The sequence below is a fragment of the Phalacrocorax carbo genome, chromosome 16 (assembly GCF_963921805.1).
Source record: "Phalacrocorax carbo chromosome 16, bPhaCar2.1, whole genome shotgun sequence".
NCBI lineage: Eukaryota > Metazoa > Chordata > Aves > Suliformes > Phalacrocoracidae > Phalacrocorax > Phalacrocorax carbo.
In genome coordinates, this window is record NC_087528.1 from 11,213,407 (window position 1) to 11,236,616 (window position 23,210).

A 23,210-nucleotide genomic window follows, 5' to 3' on the forward strand; every position below is an offset into this window, starting at 1 on the left:
CCGTTCCCTTCCCTTTTTGCTCAGACTCCAGTCAAGGCCCTTTTCTCCCTGCCCCGCACCAGCTTTCACCCCGTCAGACCCCGCGCAGGGCGAGTTCAGTTAAAGCAGAAAAACAAGCATTTTTTTTCTCTTCAGGTTAGCAAGTTGAGCCAGCTCAGCAAAGGATCCAGCTGCCCCCAGAACTTGCGCGAGGGAAGGCTGAGCAGCCAGCTGGGTCAGCTCTTCAGTCTGACCTCCTGCAACGCGCAACTTCACCCGGGGGAACAGAAACCAAACTTTCATTTTCAAAAATTACTTTAGGAACTAAATACAGATTTTTTTCATATTTTTTTTAAACACGCCTTTGGCTCTTTAAAGCTCAGGTCCTTTTGGGAATGAGACTCCACGTCCTCGAGAATTAATTTATTTTTTTTATTAGACTCCCCTCGGTTGCTTCACAAGCGTTACGCGGCGTCCCCGCCGAGCCCTCGGCAGCCTCTCGCTCCCCGTCACGGACACCACGCCGAGCCCCCAGCCGCCACCTGCGCCCGCGGGCCCGCGGACCCAGCGCCGGGGGCAGGCAGCTGCCGGGGGCCGGGCCCGCCGGGGGAGCGGCGCCGGCGGCCCCCGCCTCCCACCTGAGCGCCTTCACCCCTCCTGACACCCCAACCCTGAACCCCACCGAGCGGTTCTCGCCCGCGGGAGTTAGTTTTCGGTTCAGAGGCGATGCTCGGCGGGAAGAAGCTGCTCAGGCACTTCGCAGGACCGACGCCCGGCCTATCCCCCGCTGGGCCGCCCCTCCACGCCCGGGCCCGCGAGGCGCCTCTCCCCCCCCTCCATTACTGCACAACCCCCGGGCGCAGGGGGCGCTGGGCCCGGCCCCTGCAGCGCTCCCGCTCCGCCGCCCGGGAGCGGCGGGGCTGAGGGCGCCGAGCCCCGGGGCTGCGGCCTGGGAGGGGGCGGGCGGCCCATGCCCGGCCCCGCCGCCGCCGCCGCCGGAAGCGCCGACCCGGAAGGCGTTTAGAGGTCGTGGCGGGCAAGATGGCGGCGCCCAGGCGGTGAGGGGAAGAGGGCGGCGGGAGCACCGCGGCGGCCATGAGCGCCGCCCGCCGCTGCAGCCCGCCCCGGGCGCTGGCAGGTACCGCCGCCCGAGGGGCAGCGAGGCCCCGGCGGGGGCTGCGGGCGGAGGGGAGCCGCGGGCGGCGCTGTGCGGGGCGGTTGGTGGGGTGGCCAGGGCCGGGCTGACCCGACCCGACCCGACCCTGGGGCTGTGCGTGGTGCCCGGGGCTGCTCTGTATGGCGCTATGCACAGCTTGTATATCTCTGTACCTATTCCTCTGTATAGGGGTGTAGGCGTCATGTCACCCAGGGGCGTCCTCCTGATGCCTTTGACTTTGGTGCTGCCCTATGTCACCTGCTGCTTTTCAGCGCTGCTTGTCCCCTTTTGCCAACCGAACTTTATTTATAGCGTGTAGAGATAGTCGTGGAGCAAGAAACTAAAACCGCATCTCTGGGGAGTTGGGAGACTTGGAGGAAAATCCCCAAACCATCAGAGCGAGCCTCCACTTTCAGTTCTTTCACCTGGAGCCTGCAAATACGCTTCTCCCCACCTGAGCAGCCCTGGTTCCCCTTTGTGGGGGTGTCTTGTGTCACAGCTGACAACAGACGCTGTGGTCTGAATTAGAAGCAGACTCAATGCCTGAGAAGGAACTGGACTCTAATGTTCTCATTTTTTCTGTAAATAGGGTTATTTGTCTGGCACCTGAAGAACACTGGAATACGGCAGATACCATGCCAGTTTGTGCACCTATGCTGCGTAGCCAATAATAGTTTGATTACATTTCAGTACTTTAACTTTCTCAAACGAATGGTAAGTCAGAGATGTATTTACCCCATGTTTCTCACTCTTTAATTCATTTTGTACCATGTGATGAGTACAAATCGAGATTTGTTGATAAAACCAATATTTTTCATATCGACCAAGCTCAGGCAATTCCAAGCATCTCCTTTTCTACATTGCATCCAAGTTATTAAGCACTTAGGATCTAAAACATTTGAGGTTGGAGGAAACCCGCTATGGCAAGGACAATGCCTTCAGCCACAGTGAGCCCTCTACCTGATGGGGTCTTTCTGTGCCTTTCAGGTGGAGCGCCTTCTCTCATGTTGGGAAATGTGACAGTAAATTATTTTCCAAGTTGTTATTTGTTAAAATGCCCATAAGCAAATAAAATCTTGGCTAGCATTTGTACAAGTGATAGACGGAACTTGCTTGTGGAGGTAGTGTGTTCTGACTGAAGAGTTAATCAGTTAATTTGAATAAAAACTCCTGAGCTCATTAACTTCATGTGTTCAATTCTATAGTATGCCGTTAGGTTTGGATATTAAAAGAGCTGTAATTATCATTGAAACCCTTGAAATTTTATCTTTTTCTTTGAACAGTTTTATCACATCTAATAGGGCCATAGTAAAAGGCATATTTTGCTCTTCCCTGACTTGTCTCCTGTTCATTGTACTTTGGAGCCATATCTATGAAATATGGACAGGACTAAGTCTTAAACCTAAAGACTGCTTTGACCGCAAGAAGCGTGTACATCTGTTGGTATTTTTTGAGCTTCAGTCCTCTGAAGGAGGCGATGGGGTCTCTGCCACACTTCTGGGGATCACCAGCACTTCTCAAATTCTTCCCTTCCCCCTCCCCGCCATTGATTTCAGCTGTATTCACATCACTCATTCAGAGATGAAGTGTCTCAGATCCCTATTCCTGATTATAATTATTAAAGTGTACTTTAAACCATAAGTAGTTAAAAGCTCAGTCTTTTCCTGCTTGTCTCTTTTGCTTGAAATATATAGAATATTTTGGGGAAGAAAATAGGAAGGTAGGAGAAGCTAAATGCTCTTTTTCTTATTCTTTATACTGTAAGAGTTCTGAAAGAGAGGAAACAACTGTCTCCAAGCTTTCCTTTCAGTATGGGTTCATCTGAACTCCAGTTGAAAATTAAGTCTAGTAAATTAGTATAAAGTTTAGGATAAATAGTAATAGCCTAATGTGGGAGTTGATTTGATATCATAGGAGGTAGACTGTATTTTCTGCACTTTTCTGATTTTTTTTCTTTCATATCTTGAAGATACAAAAAGTTTAGTCCTCGTAGCTGGAGTCTGGAGTTGTTATGGGCAGGTGTGTACCTCTTTGTTTAAAGGTGAATTGATTGGTTGTCAATCAAATTATATTATCTGGTGGTTTTGAATCTGAATAAAGTAGAGTTTGCTGTCGAAACTACAAGAAAGGAAATAGTTTTATGCAGAAGCAGTTCCTCAAGCTTAAGTAAACATTATTGATGCACTTGTGAAATGAAAAGCTGCCTTTGTAATATCCTGTCCAACTCCAGAAACTTTTTTGCATGTGAAATAAGTGTTTGAAATTTACAGTAACTCAAATCATGCCATCAGAGGAAGTAATTCTAACAATAAGAATAAAAGAGCAATAACACTGATGTTGTTAATAACCTGAAATGGACAGAAATATCTTCTTAACTATTCATCTTAACATTTCTCCATTCTATTTAGTATGTAACACAATACAACAAAGACCTCAGCCAACGAGCCAAACCTAAGTCGGATGCAGTTGCATCTCCTTTTCGTGAGCTTCAGCAATTTGATCAAGAAAAAAAGGTTATACACAAGTTTAGACCAATTTCACCTGTTCGTCAGCCTTTGTCTGAGACGTCAAGCAGAAATGAGTTGAGAGACTTGAAGTCAGCTGCAGAAACTGAAGACTCGGTCGCACCAGTAAGAGCAGGATCCAAAGATGACAGACAGTGGAAAGAAATGAAGCTGCGGCTGGATGATTTGCCGGGAATTTTGGCACGCTTGTCCAAAATTAAGCTTACAGGTAGTACCGGTCATTTTTTTCACTTCTGCGCATCCTGTTGGCTGTCAGAGTTCTTTAGCATCGTGCTGGTATGGTGTAGGTTTTTGAGTGGTAATTCCCACTTCGCTGATGCAAAGTACCTGGGATAATTCCATCAAATGTGCGCAGGGAAGAATTGTTTTATGGAAGCATTTAATAGTTTTTCCATTAAATTTGTTTAAAAACAGTGAGAAGGATCTTGCATTGTATCATCAGTTAGCTTTTGGGAATCATAAGCAAGCGTTGCCACAAAAAATGCAGTGAAACTGCGTTAGGATTTACAAGCATCATAGTAAGCATTTAAAGTCACCTTGCATAAGTTTACCAATGTTCTGTCTTATTTACTTACCTTTTGCTTTAGTACTGCTTATTGTTTTAGTACTGCATTAAGAGTACCAACAAAAGATAATCTGAATAATTTAGTGTCTTGTTAAAGGAAAACATTTGAATGTGACCAATTACATTTTCTGAAATAAGGTATAATTTACCTTTCCAGTCAATGGCAGCATTGTACATTCAAACCAGCAGTTTGTCAAGCAATTGCCTTGTAGCCTAACAACGTTTTCCCTTATTCTAATAGTAACACACAACAACTATCAGTTACTTCTTTGCCAATAGGTAGTGCTATATATACTTTTATGTCTGAGGAACCACTCGTGATCTGACCAAAGCCTTACTTTTTGTCTGTGTCAGGGCCAAGAGCAGAAATAGTTTCCTATGTGCCTATAGTGCTTTTCTCCAGTGGGTGAAATAAATTCTTGATAATAATGGTGTTGGTTTTTTGCCATAATAATTTTTTAATAATAAAAATCCTGAATTCAATTTAATTTTTGAACTTTTTTCTTGCAATGTGGACATATTCATTGTTTGTTGCTCCATGGGAAAATCGTACCAACCACATACAGTGGTCGTTTAAATTTTTCCTCTAATAAAAATTTTTGTAGTTCTTGGTGTTGATGTGACATCTCATGTTTTGGACTTTGGCAAAACTGGTCTTGTCTCAATGTCCAGATGTTCCTCCTCATTATTTTCCCTCCTCAAGGCATTTACTTTGTGCTGGTAAAGAGTTGGGTTAATAGACTTGAGGGATGAAAAGCATGTTTTTTGATAGTTTACCATGTAAGTTTTAGGTATTAGCCTTGGTAATTTCAAATTTAGGTATATGAAACTCTTACTGACACATTCAGCAGTTATGAGGATTATCGTACTTCCAAGTCGTAACACCTCTGTGGCACACACAACCTCAACTATTGCCTCTTCTTTCTTGCTGCATAATGCAGGTCTTGTCTTTTTCTCCCCCACACTGTTCAGTTTTAGGACTATTTTGTTTCTGTTGGGCCCACCGTGGATAACTTAAGCACTATATGAACAATGAGCTCTTCTGGCATGTTTTCTATGAGGTGATCTTATTTAAGTGGCTCTTTTATGTGAACTTGAAAGCTGGCTAGTTATTGAAGTAGAATTACATTTTAAATACCTCAATAGATCCAGAATTTAAAAGTTAAAATGCAATGATTAAGAGACCACCATAAAAAGGAGGAGGAGAGCATGAACTGTTGTTGCTGATATTCCTTATGGGTAAGCTCAGTGTTAGCGCTACATCAGAGTGTTACTGCTACATCAGAGTCTTACTGGTGCTCCTCAAAACGGGAGATTCAAGAACTACACCAAGATGGAAGAGTGTCTTTTTCTGAAGAAAAGAATTTTATGTGATACTTTTGTTGTGTGGCCTCACTGTTGCTTCTGAACTTTTCAGTAGCTTCTAGCAGGCTCTTGTTTAACTGCAGAAGGCAATATTGATGGGCAAGAAAGTACCACTCTTGTTTTAAAATGGGGTGCTCCTTGAAACCTGTAGAAGGCAATGGTTACAGAATTTCATTTGCCTCAGGGTTGTGTGTTCTTTTGTACGCATCTGTATTTTAAGATGTGCTGTTCTTGATCCAAGGTGAGTGTAGTAAACTTTGTACCTCTTGAGAAGGTAGGGAGGTACAGGAAAAAACTCAGTCTCTCTTCTCCATTATCTTTATGTATTTGGTGGGGAGGTTTTATTGGAAGTAGAAGATCTAAAAGAGTAAGTTTGATGAAGAGGGGTTTGTAGGAGGAGAATTCTGTTGTTGGTCTTTATTAGTCATAGGCCAGCCTAGGGGACGGGAGCAAGAAAAATATTGGGTGTAGTGTGTGGAGCAAGGGAATAGAATTAGCTTTTTTCCATTTATGTAATCATTTAGACAAATTATACATTCTGTAAAGAATATGGTGATGAAGTTCTTTGATTTTATTTTTTTAAAAAGAAAAAAAACCCCTCTGAGGTCAATTTTTAAGCTACAAATGACACGCAGCTCCATTCCTTTCACCCATGAAGTTCTGATAGATCTCATATCCTGTGTGGTTTTTTTGGCAGACTCTTTATTTATACTTTTTAAGAGTATGAAATAACAAAAAACAAACTCTGCATTATGCTAAAATGGGACTTCCTTATGCCCTCTTCTTTTCCTGCTGCTGAAGTAAAGAGAATATTTGTTTGTATTCTGAACTGTAATTCACCTTTGAAAGGAAATGCGTTTAGCTGTTACCGTACCCTCCTGCTTCATGTAAACTGCAGCTCTTATGGCTCTGCCATTAGAGGCTCTGCCTTACCAACAGGAAGAGAGTTTTGTTTATATTCTTTTGCCATAGAAAACAATTAGGGAACTTTTACTTGCCGCATAATCTACCTTTTTGGGTTCAGTTTCCATCCTTTGCCTTCTCTGTGGTGTTCTGTGTTGGCTGCTGTCTGAACAGCTGTGTCTTACTCTCTAGGTGCTTGGGGAGCTAATGCATCCGTCTGATAAGTTTTCAGAATTGTAAGTGCCATTGTTTTCAACTTCATCCTAAAGTTCACATGTAGCTGAAAATGAGAGATGTAAGGGTGTGATAATATGAGAAAATTCTAATAATTTATAATGCAAACACATTAAGAATTTCAGGTTGTCTCATCTTCTCAAATTTCACTTCAAGGTTACACCTAAGTAATGTTTTCCCTAGTGATCGCAGATGAAACCCAAGATGAGCTATGTGCAAAAGTGCAGGAAAATTAAACTTCGGTTTTTAACTTGGGGGAAGTGTGATGAAGGCACAGGATGGAAAATGCTGAGTGTTCTCATTAGATATTTCTCTGTGGCTTCTGAACATCTTCTCGTTGTTGCTTCTTCAGTAAAGGATGTTTTGCACATTGGTCTGTTGGTGAGGACAGCCAGCCAGACGTGTAGCACCTGTCTGAGAAGCGGATGTATCAACATGGCTCAGATGTAAACTTAACTGCTAATTTCTAAACAGCTGTAGAATTTTTAATCTACCTTGCAAGCTCGTTGAGGAAGGGGCTCTGTCTTCTGCATCTCTATATTGTGCCTCAAAGAGTTGAGTCCTGACTGCAGGCTACAGAAACATGGATCTCCTTTAGAAAGTAATACTAGAGTCTGTACGTTTCAAGCATTTACCTACCTTTCCTTTATCCTGTGTTTTAATATACTACGATTAACAATTTTATTTGTGTTCACAAGCATATTAGTTTGTGTAAAGATTCTTTTTGATTCACAATTGTGTATTGACGGGTTGTTGTTTACCCAGAGGTCGTATGGAAAGTCACAGTCTCTCCCTCAAAGTCTCAGTATTATTTTATGTCATCTCATTGCAAGGCACTTTTACCTTCCAACTCTTAAAAGATGTTTTAGAGTTTTGGTAGTAGTTTCTTCAAAGTACATTTTAATAGTCAATCCAATAAAGCATGATGAATGTGCTTTTCTGTTCTGATAACTGAAGACTGTTTCAGCCCAGAGCGGCTTCTGCACTTGGTAGCTTGCTTTGGTTCAGTGTGTGCAGCAGCAATGCAGAATCATGGGGACCTCAGGGGGACGCTTCTTATTTAACCTATTTTCCCTCAGGAAACCAGGTGTCAGGAGCACCTTTACGTATATCATTCCTGACTTGACATTGCTTTGTCCATTCCTAAAACCAGGCAGGGAATACACAGCTTCCCGTGGCAGTCTGCAGCAGCGTGCTACTGCCCTTACTGCTGAAAAGTGTCTTTAACAGAAACCCTACTTTGCTTTACCTTAACTATGTTACTAATTCTCCAAACACTAAGAAATCTGGAAACTTTCTCAAAGCAAGCTTATGTTTTGCTGTGTTTCTCTCATTGAGGATCTGAGAAGTTGTTTGGTTATATCTGTCTCTTGGAGAGTTCAACCCAGTGTCCTATTAATGCTATATAAGAAGAGTTGACAGTAAATAACCTCTAGTTTTGTCACGGTCTATACCTTAGAGCTAAAATAGGCCAGCCTGAGGTGTTTACACCTCTGTAAATCTGAAGTAATTAGTCACCTTTAATAGAGTCGGTCCAGGGTTTACCGTGGTCAGATCAGAGCCTACTGTGCTTTTTTTGTCACCAAAGTGTGATGTGTGTTATGGACAGAATCACAAGACCGATGTAACCAACTCTCTGAGGAGGCCTATAAATTTGTTTGATGTTTGTTTTTAAGGTAAAGATTTACATGTCATTTTTGATGCCATCTGATCATCAGTAGCTCCTTCCACAGGCAGGAGGATGTGGACATTCTCTGGGCAGGTGCCAAAATTCTTTTAAAGACATATTTAGAAGCATTTATGGCTTAGTTTTCAAATAATTTTAAAAATATATGAATCTTAGCACAGAAAAAGCAAGTTTCATAAATGGGAGGTTCTGGCTTGACGTAAGGAAAAAAAGTTTCACCATGAGGACAGTCAAACTGGTGCGAGTTGCCCAGAGATGATGTGAAATTTCCATGCTTGGAGATGACAAAGCCCTGAGGGACCCGGCCTTAATTCAGCATTGACCCGTGTTTGAGCAGGAGGTTGGGCTTGAGGGACGCCTGAGATCCCTTCCAGTCCGAATTACTCTGTGTTGTTGCTAGACAATGTTAGAGAAAAACACGGGAGTAACGGCTGCCGGCTACGAAATTCTGCATGGTTTCTACATTGTGGACTTACTGACCTACACTTAAGATTTGCAGAGTGGACAAATATGATAATTCATGAGCATTTTCAGTTTTGGAGACTAAAATAGAGCATTTTTTCATATGTCCCCATTTAAGAAAATAATCCTGTCTTGTTTACTAGAAAACAGCTGGAATTTATTGGATGTATCGCTTACATTTGAATTTGTGCCTGTGCGTTAGCAATCCTCGGCACAAAAGTGTTGCACTGGAAATGCGGAGCCTGAGATATCTGCTACTGACTTAATGATGTGGTCATGAACATCCTCCTTCATCTGTGTCTGTTGTGTATTTGTAAAACGAAGACGAAGGATATCCAGCTTTGCCTAATGACTCTTGAGTGTTACCAAACCGTTATGTAGTGGAGCAACGGTGACTAAATAAGGTGCCTGTGGTGGGTTTGTAGGCTAAAGATCTGGTAAGAGCTGCTCTAGTAAAAAAATCCATTTGCTTTAGTAGAGTTCGAGTACATTTCCACTTTATTCTGGGACACTGGCATTTATTATGGCATTTATTCTTTAAATGGTAGCTTTAATATAGCCGGAAACTTTGACAAAGATTTATCGATATATATTGTTTAGATTATTACTAGTCTACATTTATTCTCAGTTCTAAATAGATTTCATATGCCTGTCAAAGTAGTTCTCATTTTGTGATTATTAAAACAGTAACTATTATCCTGTCAAAGAAACAAAGCTTAATAGTGGTAGCTTTCTGGCAATTTGTTTTCCATGCTAGAAGGAAAACTAATGAAATAAAAATAAACTATTATCACAGTTTATTTTTCTCTAAGCATTTTAAAATTCTTCAATGGTAAAAAGAGATTGTCTGCTCGGTTCATAATATTGCACTTGAATTTTAGGTTAAATGATGCAAAGACTTGTTTCAAATGATTGTCCCGAATTTAAGATGGCTCCAGGAGTTTGGCCTCCTTGAGCATGCAGGTTACAGTCTGCAACAAAGCTTAGGTATGCCGACATCCAAACAGATCTAAGTTTATAAAGGAACCGTTGGTCAGATGTACAGCACAATACTGATGCTACGTTTAGCTTTCCAGAAACCAAAGTGTGAACACTCCGGAAGGAAAAGTCCCATCAGCTTTTGGAATGCTGGTTTCCTTTATGGAGCATAGAAACGGCTGGAGTAAAACTGAAATTATTTCTTAAATTTAGGTAGAAATGCATTTGCTTTTGTCCTTTCATGTGTACCAATACGTCATCAGTACAGGGCTAGAAAGGAAATCTAAAGCTGAATTGGTTTGCTTTGGCTTTCTATGCTTTTAGTTTGGCTTGGCTACTTTTTAAGACGAGGTAAACAAAATATGGCATAGTGATTTGCCTGCTATAAATACAAATAGAGGGATTTATAAAGGCAGGTCACGTTACAATGAAGCTGAAGAGGCGTGTAAAGCATACTGTATGCTGTAGACTTCTTGAATGTGTTTTTATGCTAGAAACATCATAATTCACTCTTCTTGTCGCCAGTCCATTAGCATTTTCTTTTTCATTTACATTGAAATTGGAGACAAATGTCCCTTGTTAATTTTTGTTAAAGCTAAAGATGTTTCAAAGAATGAAAATTGGGTTTAGGCTGAGATCATAAGTTTAAATCCTTCCTTCTTTTTGAAGAGCATATATAATGCCGACTCTCATCAACAAATCTTGAAAGGATCAATTCCATCTATTATGCAATAAGGTGAAGTTAATTTGGCCCCTAAAGCACTAAACTAACAGGGAATAAAAAACAAACAGAGTCAATTACCTCATTCCCTTGATGTGATCTCGATTAAATATACTTTTCCTCCATGAGGAAAGTAGAAGACTGAATTATTGCTTCCACAATAAAAGAAAATAAACTTCCCAATCCGAAGGGAACATTTTCTTATTTACTCTGTAACGTGTTGCATTTGAATTGCTGGGCAAGGAGGCGAGCGGGGAATGCCTGCGTTCAGAGCGCTGCCCAGGCGGCTCAAAGTACCGGTTTCAATGGGGTAAGCGAGAGGATGTACCGCAACCTCTTTTAATGAGGTCCTGATAAGTCACGCTGAAATGACTGGCTGAAATTAATCTGGAGAAATCAATGTGGACTTTAATTAGTGCTGTAGCTGTACAGTATTAGAATTTCTTTGAGGTCAGTGTGGTGGTAATGTTACACTGACTGTTTGCCAGTCTGCTCCACCTTCCTTCTTCAGTAAATGAGTCGGTGTTTTCCCATAATAAATTGGTGTAAAGTGCTCTCTAAGATAAGTTTTAATTAAATTCTTGTCTAGAAGTGAGCGTGTGATTTATTATGCAAAAAAATGAACGTAATCACTCTTAGAGATACAAACGCCACTGATTTGTCGTCATCTTTCCAGTGTATTTTTTAACTCTATCAGTTGTAAAACGGTGTGTTTCATATTTTCCTGTGCGCTCTGAGAAGGATCCAAGAGGGTTGAGGCCAAGATGCTGTTTGTTTATATAACAAATGGGCTCCAGCCTTTCAGAAATGATCAGTCCGTTAGTCTGTCCAGTGGGGTTACAGCATCTGTGGTTATTTCCCAGCTCGTCAGAGGGGTAAGGCGCTGTCATGGATTTGCTGTATTTTAGAGGTAGCTGGAGGGGCCGCAGTGAGAGCCAGGTGCTGCCCTCGGTGATGCCACCGTGGGGAATCAAAGCCAGGGACTCACCTTGGTGTCAGGCACGGAGCCTGGCGCGGCGCGCTCGCAGCCAGCCTGTGCGACAGCCCTCCGCACAGCATCCTCTGAGTCCGTGACAGGGCTAAAGAATTAACATTTCTAATAATAGTATGTACATTATTATAATAATATTCAGCTGCCAATAGATTTTAATACTTAGGGGAAAGTTTTTATGAGCAGCAAGTTTTCTTCGCTGTCTTTTTAGGATTAAATCCTAAGGTTCTTATGCAGGCACAGTTCTTAGCGCTTTGCATGTGCATCCTTACTGGCAGGTCTCTGCCGTGACATTGAGTTTTTCATCTCAAGTGATGCTGCTTAGTAGATAATCCAGGTGTTTTCAGTCAGCGGAAGTTGTTATTTGTCATTTAACTTCAGGCAAACAGGAGACTTTGTAGGAATCAGGAAGATAAGAATATTTTGATTCTTTGATTTGAGCTAGCTGAGGTCTGGAACATGTAATTACAGCCAAAATATTATTTAAATGCTTTCTGTTTAATAACTATTAATTTTAGATTGTAAGTTTCAAGGTCATAAGCAAGATATTCAGTAAATGTGCTGACTTTTATAGTATAAGAAATTTTTTCATGTCATATTATTTCTTGCCAAACATGAGGTTCGTAAGACCTGTTGTTTGGGTAATTACAATATTAGGATTGAGACTTGTGTAGCTTTCATTTTAAGGATGTGGTTTGCAGTATTGTCCTAAAACTATAATTTTGGATGACAAAACTGAAATGGATTTTTATTAATCCACTCAAATTTTGAGGCCTTTAAATGTTACTGGGCCCACGTGACTATGTGATTGTACCTTCTGCCTGAAGTGGGATGTTGAATGGGAACAGTGTGGGCAAATACCGGTACAGTGAAAAGTTACTGGCTTTACCAGCTGTAGCCTGCATGCCCTGAGTCTCTTTTTGATGTTCTGCACTGTCTAAGGTCCTGCTATGATTTGACAGAATCACAGAATCATTAAGCTTGGAAAGACCTCTAAGATCATCAAGTCCAACCGTCAGCCCAACACCACCGTGTCTCCTAAGCCACGGGATGAAGTGCCACGTCTACATGTTTTTTGAACACCTCCAGGGATGATGAGTAATGATTCATACCTCTGTTCAGGATATTTTTTTTTACTGTTTTTTCTTCCATGTTAGACTTTGCAATGGCATTTGAGTTACTGGAACAAATGTATCTCATGTACATGTTGCGTCAGGCAGTTTGATCCTGTAGCAAATCCATAAAATAGGGGATACAGGCATAAGTTCTATTCTCACCTCCTCTGCTAATGTGCTGATGCTCCTGGGTTTCTCATTTCATCCCTGACAGCTCTCCTTCTCATCTTTGACTTCTTTACGTTGCATATTAGTATTAACTGAAGGCAGTTCCTGGAGCTAATTTGATCCATAAAAGTAGGAAGAAGTTAATCTGCACAAGGGTTCTTACGGGGGTTTAAAAACCTTGACTCCGGTGGTACGTAGACAGGAGACGGTTTCTTGTTGATGCCTTGAACTGTGCTCTCGCTTGTGTTGCAGCTCTGGTTGTAAGCACGGCATCTGCTGGCTTTGCCATGGCCCCGGTCCCTTTTGACCTGACCTGTTTCCTGCTCGCCTCCCTCGGAACCGGACTGGCGTCCTGTGCTGCCAACTCCATCAACCAGGTCAGTCCATCTCTTCATCTGTACTGCAAACTGGTGACATCCTGTCTTCTGAAACGCTGCCAAGGAGTGTAAATCGATGGCTGGGAGTTCTGCGCCTTCAGCTGCCGCGCAAGCTCTGAGCGACTAAAACTGACACTGCGAAAGGAATATGTGCGAATTAAAGTAGAGTTGCTAGGCACAGTGAGTTTGTTCAGAATGGAGTTGATGAGGCTTTAAGCCTCCCAGTAATAATGTTTATCTTGGTAATACTAAGTCTGGGTCACTGTGAATGACGTAGGAAGAACTGTGTAATTGGAGTATAAGACTAGCCATCGGGGCTCCAGCCTAATGAGTCTGGTTCCTCAGTAGTGTTATTGTATGACCTTGTCAGATCTGTCTAAAGAATGGCACAGAGCACCTTACTAAACATCTGTGGTGGGACTTCTGCGGGGTTTGTGTGCTTCTTTTTGGGCTGGAATCAGGGAATCCCTTGCATCTATAAAACATGCTGTAAGCCTTTGTCATGTGGTAGCTCTTTTGTGCCGGAGATGTTCCAGGTGCCTGAAGTTGAGCTTCCTTGCGTGTGTGAACGTGCCTGTGGAGCTTGATGCTGATCTCTCAACTTTCTTGTAATCCAGCTGTGAAGCAAAGTTGCCGTTAGCCCCTTCCTAAGTCCCCACGGAGAGCTTTACTAGTGAACAGGTCCAACCCTTGTGCTGTTAAATGGAGTTGCAAAGCATAGTAGCCACAGTCACTTCCAGCTGGAAATACGGCCTGGAAAAAGAAGTAGCAGTAGCAGTGGCACCTTTGATAGCACTTTATGGTTTCAGCAGTCTCTTGGGAGATGGGGGGTGCTGAGTCCTGGGACCTGCTAGTGGAAAAGGGCATGGAGGTTTCCTGTGATCTGCATCCTGGAGTCACCTTGATTGAGTTGGGCTTTTTGATGTTTACACCTTGTAACACCTTAGTTGTAGGCACCTGATGTGCTTTTCGAGATTGCACCCGAAGCACGCGTCTTGCTCAGGCTGAAGTAAGTACAGGTTTTACTCATTGCTTTCACTGAGCTTAAAACTGGGGTAGGCAGCTAATTTTGAGTCTGTTTTCTCTGCAAAATAAGGAGGATGGCACATGATTTTTAGTTGCTTGGAAATATTTAGGCAGCCTACCTCACTTGAAAAAACTTAGGTAGCCTTGAAAAATAATTTTAGGGAAGTCGCACTCTTCTGAAGTATACGCTTGGTTATCTTGTCCATGTTTTTCATACAAAGTCTGGGTAGAAAAGCTGTCATAACTAACGTGAAGCTTTCTTGGTTTTGATACAGTTTGAGGTAGGCTTTTTTCCCTCCCTTTTTTCCTTTGCCACAGTTTTTTTCATATTAAATTAGTTTTGCGGCTTATCAATCCTTTGCAATATTTACTGTCGTATTTACTTTCACCTTTGATGTGGATACTACTGGACTAAGAGGAGAATTAGTTATGTCTTGTTTAGAGACTCCTTGTGCAACTTGTCTGTCTTGATGTTGGTAGATCTTCCTAGAGATTATATTCATGCACAAATAACTGGTTTTCTTTGTCTTCAGCTTCCACGTATTGCTCAGTGTTGTAATTTGTCTCAAAAGTAGCCACTTCTTAAACTCTTGAAAGTAACTTTTTTAAAATCTTGCTTTTTAAAATCTTGAGATGCTTGGGAGTACCAGGAATCCTGTGCCATAATTTGGAGTTTAACACTTTTGAGGCTTGCTGGGATGGGAAAGGAAAGTTAGGAGTGCAATAACTTTGTGCTTGGGCTCATAATTCCCTGTTTACTCCCTGCAATCTCACTGTAGGAACAGCAGTTAATATGCCCGTAAATAGAGAAGCTTACTCCAGCCTCACAAAGTGTAAAACTGTGTGTCCCAACCTCAGCTGAATGCTTTAAGTTTGCACGCTCGCTCGCCTTGAGCCACTGGCCCATGTAGGCAGGCCGTCAAGGCAACTGCTCTTGTTAAGGAAAATAAAGAAGCAGAGTTGGTAACAAAGCAGAAGAAAAGAGCTGTGGTCTATGACCTTGTTTATCAATGGATTCTTTCAGTCTACGAGTGTCCCTTTCCCGGTGTTGCTGGTGGTGCAGTGTCTGAATTGGCTGGGAATTAAATTTTCCATGAATATTGTAAGCTTGGGTATCCGTCTCGACCTTTGGGAAGGAGCGCATTTGACTTGGAACTTCCTTTATTGCTACTTTGCTCTGTCCATTGCTCCCCATACGCATCCTCTTCTCTGGCAGCTCATGACTCATGCTTCCCTTGTTGCTCCTTGCTGTCCCTTAAGGACCTTTTTATATGATAACCGTCTTTCCGCTTCCCTTATTGCTATAAATCTGTACATCTTTAAGGGCAACTTGTCTTTCCCACTCCTCATTTCCCTGATAAATCCGTAGTCGTGATTTACAGCCCTCAAATATGTCGTGGGAAGGTAAAGCGTCGATTGTGTGAGATTCTTCCTCGTGATTTAGGACAGGACGTGAAGGGCCTGATCCTGTGAAATGTAATAGAGGTTCCATAATATTTGCAGAAGTATTGATACAAACTGTTCAAATTCTGTGGTTTGGGGTTTTTTTTCCTTCTTTCGACCGCTTCATTTTAGCAATTTGGTAGGAGCTGAGGCCAGTTTACCCTGGCTGAATTAAGTTGAATTAACTATTGGGGAGAGAGCCAGGACTCCACTAAGTAATGCCCAGAGACCATGAAATCGTGTTGTGGTTCTTTATGAAGTTGGTCTAAAATAATCCTTTAATTATCACTTGCTCTCTTGATTTCAGATGGCTGTATGTCATACTTTAAACATTTTTTTTCCTTACTGCAAGAGCTAGAAAGCTATGAAAATTTGCCAGTGGAGGCTCTTGCCCCACTTTCACTGTCCTTAACAAGAAAGCAAGAATAAAAACAAAATGGGAGTTGGCAACATTGTATTTTTCCATTGTTTATAGAAGAACAACCTGAATATTTATCAACCAAAAGCATGTGTTTACAAACAAGCTTCACAACCCCTAAATTCTAGCTGTATTTCCTGATGCAAGGAGAAAGAATGTATTTTTATGACAATTCTGTGAAATTGGATAATTATTTTTAAGCTGATGACTTTTTTTTTTTCAAATGACAGTGAAAAAGTTGTGTTTGAAAATATCCTGGAAAATAGAGATAAAAACTACTTGGGCTTGAGCTTGCATTGGGGGAAACGAGGTGCGTGTTATACGGCAAGGTCATTCTCGAAACATTTGTGTAGAAAATGTCACAAAAAGCATCTTGGAGTAATTTATGTATAGTCAGTAGTTTGAGAAACGGAATCTCTCAGGCTGGTCAAAAATGTTATGAATTCTGGGGATCTGGATAAATATTGGAGGGTTCTTGGGTTTTCCTGTAGAGTGTGTTGGGTCTGTGGGCTGTAAGGGAGTAAACTCCTGCTGGAAGGTGCCAAAGGAAAGATAGTATTTGATTTCTCTTGTCCTCTGCCAGCAGCAGTTCTGCCTCCGCCTCACTCCTTCGTATCACAATACTTCAGGGTTGTACCTCGCACCTAATCTAGAATTTTAGTGGCACGCTAATCCAGTGGTCCCTGGTTCCCTTCCACATCACGCGACACTGCGTTACATCCTTCAGCCCTTCAGTATTGTACTACAACATGTCACCACTTTTCAGTCCCACCTGCTAAAACTGCTTTCCTCTTTTTTTTCTCTCTTTTAATGGCGCTCTTTCTTTTTTCCATCATTAGAGTAACTTAAAATTATTTTGGACAGGTGTTCTTTATTGGTGCTCTATCTTTTCAAAATAATCAATACTTTACAGTGGTTTTTAATTAAAAAAAGTCACTTAATGCATTTACCAAGGAATAGGCCGAGACACATTTTTACTGTAACATTAATAAGCTAGCCAAAACCACCAGAAAATCTCATTATCAGAGATCAGTCTTATTAATTGCAGTTATGGTAAGGAAATGGAAATATGTGCTGGGGTTGAATCATGTAAACACTGCATGTTAACCGTGAATAAAATAATTATTCCTAGCGTATCACTTTTTTATACTGTCCACTTCCCTGACTCTTTCAGTGTTGTATATTGGTGTGGGCACACAGGAAGGTATTTTACCTTAGTGCGGTTCCTTACAAGTGACAAAATAGAATAACCAGAACATTGGTTTTCTGATTGGCAAAGACCGATCTTATAACTTATTTTTTCCCCTGCTGTACTCACGCTGTCATAGAAATGGTGTGGGAGAAAATGATGTTAAGTTAGTTGATAATTTTCTGCTTTTTTGTAGCACTGGTTTTTGATGCTTTTTTGAAAGCTGACTCGAGTTGCAAGGAGTAGGGTCTTACATTTATATTATGGAGAAAACATGTCATTTTTGAGACTTCTAAGATACTAGCCTGTGATTTATGGAGAAGGAGATAAAACATGAAGAGATGTTTACAACACAATACACGGCATTAAAATGTTAAAGGAATCACATGCACATTTTATATGTCAAGTACATTCTTCTGTAACTGCAGCATAGTTAAAAAGTGGGAGAGAGCTATAAAGATGAAAGCAGGATGTTTAAAATGGTTTGAATTTAGTAACCGAGAGATAAAATGATGTGGTTAGATTTGACTGATGGTACCTTGAAAAGGAAGCAGACTGGACTGAATATCTTAGCTGAAGCTAGAGAGCTGAAAATAAGAAATACGGTAAATACGTTAATCAGAATGAGAGAACAAATGTAAGGCCAGTTAACATCCCCGTCCCTTCAGGGTCTCATCTGGCGGCTGCGTTTTGCTCTTATTGTCATCCTCTCTTGGCAACGAGAAGCGTAGCTGTAATGGGTGGGAAGGATGGGTCTGGTGTTAAGAGTGGAGCCGAATTTGGGATTTGAGCTCACCTGCCAGTCTGTGGACCCTGTGTGTGTATTAAGACAAGCTGTGATGGTCACTTGGATGCTGCAGTGGTGGGTACCAGGCTACATGAAGTCAAAACAGAGCAGGCCCTCCTCCAGTTTTTAATCCGCTTACTGCCTCTACGCTGCCAGAAGGCTGGCTGTAGTCTTCACTTTTTCTGATATTTTGCTATTCTGTAATGCCTTGGTTGACCAGTACTCACAAAAAAATAAAAAAATGCTAAGAAAGTGTTATGCCTACTTAGACAAGCACATATTGCCCCATCTTCCACAGAGGCATCAGCTGGAGCTGACAGACACAGTAGCATTTTGAAATCTTCATCGTGCTTCTGTTGCCTGTAGGTGACGTTCTCTGTACTGACGGGCTGAAGTCAATGTTTTGACAGTTGTTTTTGCAGGTGTGGGTTAATCAGCAATAGCTGGACTCCAGGGAGCAGGGTGGGCAAATTGACCCAATTCAGATAAACAGTTCGTACCGTAACGGCGAGGCAGCAGCGTCATCGGTTGGGTCAGCGGATGTGCCTGTATTCCTGCGCTCAGCCATAACGAGTTGATGTTTGCTGTGTACTTGTAGTTCGCTGAACTACCTGATGTTTAAGGTCGTGTAATGGGATGCAAGGAGTAGGAAAAAGTAAGTTTGAGGGGTTTTTGAATTTTGAAGTAGACGCTAGGAAAGAATGCGTGGTGCTGATTGTCAGAAGTCCAACACCTTGTTCCGCTCTCAGGATATATTGGCTGTAACTGTTTTGGCTTGCTGGGCCAGTAAAAACTGTAATTCATTTTTCAAGGAGGGGCGGAAAAACCCATGAGGAATTAGTTATTGTGAACGCCTGCATCACTGGGAGATGGGCCACCAGCTTCCGTGGTGGAGCGGAGTCGTCTTATCAACGCTGCGTTTTGTTTCAGGGTTGCAAGGAGGAATGATGATGATTTTATGTGAATGAGATGCAGCGTCTGAAATAGTTTAAAAGTATTAACTCAACCCTTCTTTTCCCCTATTGCCTCCTGCCCCATCAAACAGCTTTTGTGAGTGCAGAGGAACCTGGGAGGTTTTTATGTGGTTAGGTCCCACTGATCTTGTGAGCACAGAGGTTTCTCACCTGTATCGTCTTTTGTTTCTGCAAGGTTTATAAATATTCTGGTTTTAGCTAGATCAGAGGCCCTGCAATACCACTTGTTTCTCAGCTTCTCCATCTGAGAGATGTTTAATGCAGAGTTTTTAATCATAGAAGTAAAAATGGTTCATGCTGGGCTATTATACCCCAGGTAAACTGCTTTCTGTGACTGTGAAAAATAGTGATGCGACATTAGTAGTGTTGCTTTCAGAGAACGCCGCTGTGGCTTCTGAGCAAATCTGCAGAGAAATCTGTTTTAAGGATTGAAGCAATAGCAGAAAAATAAAACGAGGGTTAAACTAATGCACAGAAAGTGGTGGCTAGTGATAGATGCTTGGATTATTGAAGTGGAAAAGAAAAATAGCAGGCGTCTGGCAGTCCCTCAGATCCCTTTCTCTTTATTTCCCAGTGAAGAAATTCAACGGAATAGAGAGAACAGCAATATTCTTTTTATATTTCCCCCAAACCAAGTGGTTTTTTTGTTATCTCATCATGCCTAAACTTTTCCTACCAAGTACGTGTTTTACTGCATGTCTGAAGGCGCATAGTGGGAACTTTTTCAGCCCCACATTGGAGGAGATGGCCTCTGTCAGGTCATCCAGCCCAGCTCCGCTCGATGCAGGAGGCTTTTCCCAAGTAATCTCCTCAAATTTCTGTCTTGTCGACTTCTTGAAAGCTCTGAAATTATTTTTTTTTTTTTTTGCTTCTTCCACAGCTGATTACTACGCTGCCACGTTTGAATGGGAGAACTTGTTTTAAATGCCAACAAGATTTTCTCCATACAGCATATTTGAAAAATCAGATAGTTGAATGATTAGCTCAAAGTGATTTAGAAAGAGCCTAAAATGACTTTCCAAGGTTTTGGGTTTCCAAATCAGAATGTTTCATGCCTAGCTAATGGCACCTTTCCCTTCCTGCGTGCGTCCCGACTGAGCCCACTGGCAGGCGCTTACCCTTTTTTGGCTGGAAACGGAGAGCGAGTCAATCAGCCTGCACTCCTGGTTGTTCACTTGAGATTAACACCTGATGCATCTCTGTCTCTCTCTGAAGTCCCCTTTGTTTTGACTGAGCAGATTGCCTGCAGCAGGCGGCCTTGCCTTTCATCTGCCCCCCCCGCCCCAGCGATCAAAAGATTGTCAGGAGTGGTTATTAAAACCTGGTGTTTAACTCTGGAGTACGGGACTGTCAGTGTCGGAGGCAGCCTGTGATGTAATTTACAGTGTATAATAAATATAAGAGAAGTGCAACACTGGAAGTCTATCTTGTGCTCTAAAGTGTGCTGATATATGCTGCTTTGATATTTTAACTGCTAGGCAACCTTCATTAATGGTCATTGAAGATCATAACTTACGGCTCCCTCAGATGATTCATAATTGCAACAGTTAGATCAAGTTAGCGTGCAGGAATCCTTGATATCGAGTAGGAATGGCTCAGCTTGTGCAGATGTATTTCATGAGCAGTGAAAATGATGAGCACTAATGAGAGCCAACCTCTGAAGGACCGATAAATTTTAAATGCAGAGATTATCTTTGCAAAGCATAAATTATTTGACCTACAACTGAAACTTGATAAAGGATATTGGAAAAATATTATAAATTAATGCATACTATTGTTGGAAGAAATGGTCTTTCCTCACATGCGTAGTGTGTGAGCACGGTACATGACAAGTCTTCAAAAGAAAGTGGATGGCTTCCCACAGCCCTGGATGGAGGGGCACTGAGACCCCAGTCACCAGCGTGTGATGTTCAACAGAGACAATGCAAATAAATAAAATATCATCATTTTTTACAACTTTGCCTCCCTCTGCGGCGTTCGTTATTAGCATAAAGCTTCAGATTTTAGAGGAGTTTAAATCAAAATGGCTTGACTTGATTCTTTCTCTTATGTTACATTTTGTATATATTAAAAGCCAACAAAAACCCCATAAAGAGTGGATAGAAAGTTATATTTGATGTTGTGCTGCTTCTTTATGGATCATCATGCTTCCTGATTTAATGCAGAATTTTTTCTGCGGATGCAAAAATAAGTAAATCCCATTGTTTGTTATTTAGTTAACAGGGCCATCGGTACATGTGTTGGGTGCACTTTCTCTCCCTGGTTGTGTTTGTTGATGAGCAGTTTATGTCCTAAATGAACACCAGAAAGTGAGTAGGATGGTGAAGGGGATTTTATGGAGAAGATGTGACTGCAGGGACTGCAGCCTCCTCCGCGCTGCCAGGACGGCGCAAGGGAACAGCCCTGTGGTCCTGTGTTTTCTTCCTCCCCAGCTGAAACTGTCCCTTCATCCACATGGGCTTTGGTGGTAGGTATGTTCTGAGCATGAACACAGAGAAGATTCCTGTTGTTATTCTGAAATACCAGACTGACGGACAGGAGCTTTGGGTTGGTAACTGCAGAAACAGCTTAACTTCTGTGCATACGTGAATCCTCAAGACCGTGCGTTTTGATGGTACAGGATGTTTTGTCTCATTAGCCCCGCACTAAAAGCTCCTCTGGAAATACTGGGGGCAGGTGAGGTAGGGGGAAAAGAAAGAAATAATTTACCAAATGATTGATTGTCAGGAATACTTCAGTGCTGTGGGGTTCCCTTTAGATCCAATGCCAGATTTCCCCTGGAGACCCTGATCACAGGCAGAACAAAGGAATTTCAAAGGACTGAAATGATGGAATGTGGAGGGAGCATTAGACAAAAGGGAAAAACTAGTACTTAATAAGATTTATCTGGCCTTTTGATCCATAGGGGTATTGCCTTTATAAGCTTAGAAGAGGAAAAGTGAAAATAACTCGTCAATATTTTTTTGTCAGTCTTTAAATACGTGTTTTGACGTTTTCTGAATCACTGAGAATTTCTTCAGCAATGCAAGTGTTAAATTCTAACCTTATTAGATAATTAGTGAAATGTCAGTTTCTTTTTGTAACATAAATGGTGTTACATTCATCCTGTTTCTTGCCTTGAGTTAGGCTCCTGGCAGTTTCAGAAATGGCAATCCAGTACCTTGTGTACTGTGCGGTATGAAAAATAACAAGTATGTGGAGAAGTATGAATCACAAGGGTTAAGGAGAATGATTTCCTGGTTCCCTGAAACAGCCTGCCGATACCATTTCTTCAGGGAATAGCTCATTGAAACACAAACCCAGAGCATTCTCACAATCCCGTTCCTTTTGGATCATGTTAGGGTTTTCTCTTCAAACCTCCATTGTTAAAAAATACTGTGTAAATGCCGTGAGTTTGGATTCTACTTTGGCTTCATAACGTTGGATAGGATTTACGTGCCGTAAAACAGTAAAAGTCCCCTCTCTTTAATGTTGTATGGCTGTTGTTGCTGTTAATATGAAGTTTTGCTCTGCTTTGTCTTTGTTACATGCTCCATTTATCGACGACTGTGGCCCCGAAGAGCGGAGTTTGCCAGCAGAGCGCTGATCGTGCTTTGCAACCAGCATTGGCAAAGGCAAGTAGGGCTGGAACAAGCACTCATAATATTCTTGTTTGTATGGGCTGCCAGATGTTAACTTACCTTATGTGGCTTTTGACTTGTTGCTTCCAAAGCTGCAAGATTTTACGGTAAAGCCTAGTGCAAAGTTGGTTCTGCTGGCCTGATCTGTCAGAGCTCAGCAGCGGGTTTCGGGCAGGCAGGTGTCCCAAGGGGATCATCTCTTCCTCTGTTGTAGCTGAGCAGGGAGAAGGAAGAAGAGATACCTCTAGTTTACGGGGAAAGGAATGAGGAGGGTCTTGGCACACCTCCTAGGAAAGAGCGAAGGAGCAATTGCTGAGGATGTTCCCCACTGAAAAGGGGGGGGAGGATCTTGTGTAGATGCTAGGACTGCTGGGACTGTGAGGTTGAAGAGATGCGCTATTTTATTAACAGTGAAGCTCTTGTTTTCTAGGGACTTTTCATGTGGGGAAGAGTGACTGTATTTCAGGTTTCAGCAGGGGTCTGATGTAAACGCATGCGTATGTAGTGCACGTTTGGGTGAATGCCTC

General features: G+C 42.1%; 1 protein-coding gene across 1 annotated transcript in view; it reads left to right on the plus strand.

The window, feature by feature from the left end:
• Nucleotides 1-969: 969 nt before the first annotated feature.
• LOC104044555 (protoheme IX farnesyltransferase, mitochondrial) overlaps nt 970-23,210 on the plus strand; it is a 108,594-nt gene continuing 86,353 nt past the window's right edge. Inside the window, exons 1-4 of the mRNA XM_064467269.1 lie at nt 970-1,117; nt 1,725-1,849; nt 3,544-3,868; nt 13,102-13,226. Of these exons, the coding sequence (XP_064323339.1) occupies nt 1,075-1,117; nt 1,725-1,849; nt 3,544-3,868; nt 13,102-13,226 (618 nt within the window). The 5' untranslated portion in view covers nt 970-1,074. The remainder of the gene's footprint in view (nt 1,118-1,724; nt 1,850-3,543; nt 3,869-13,101; nt 13,227-23,210) is intronic.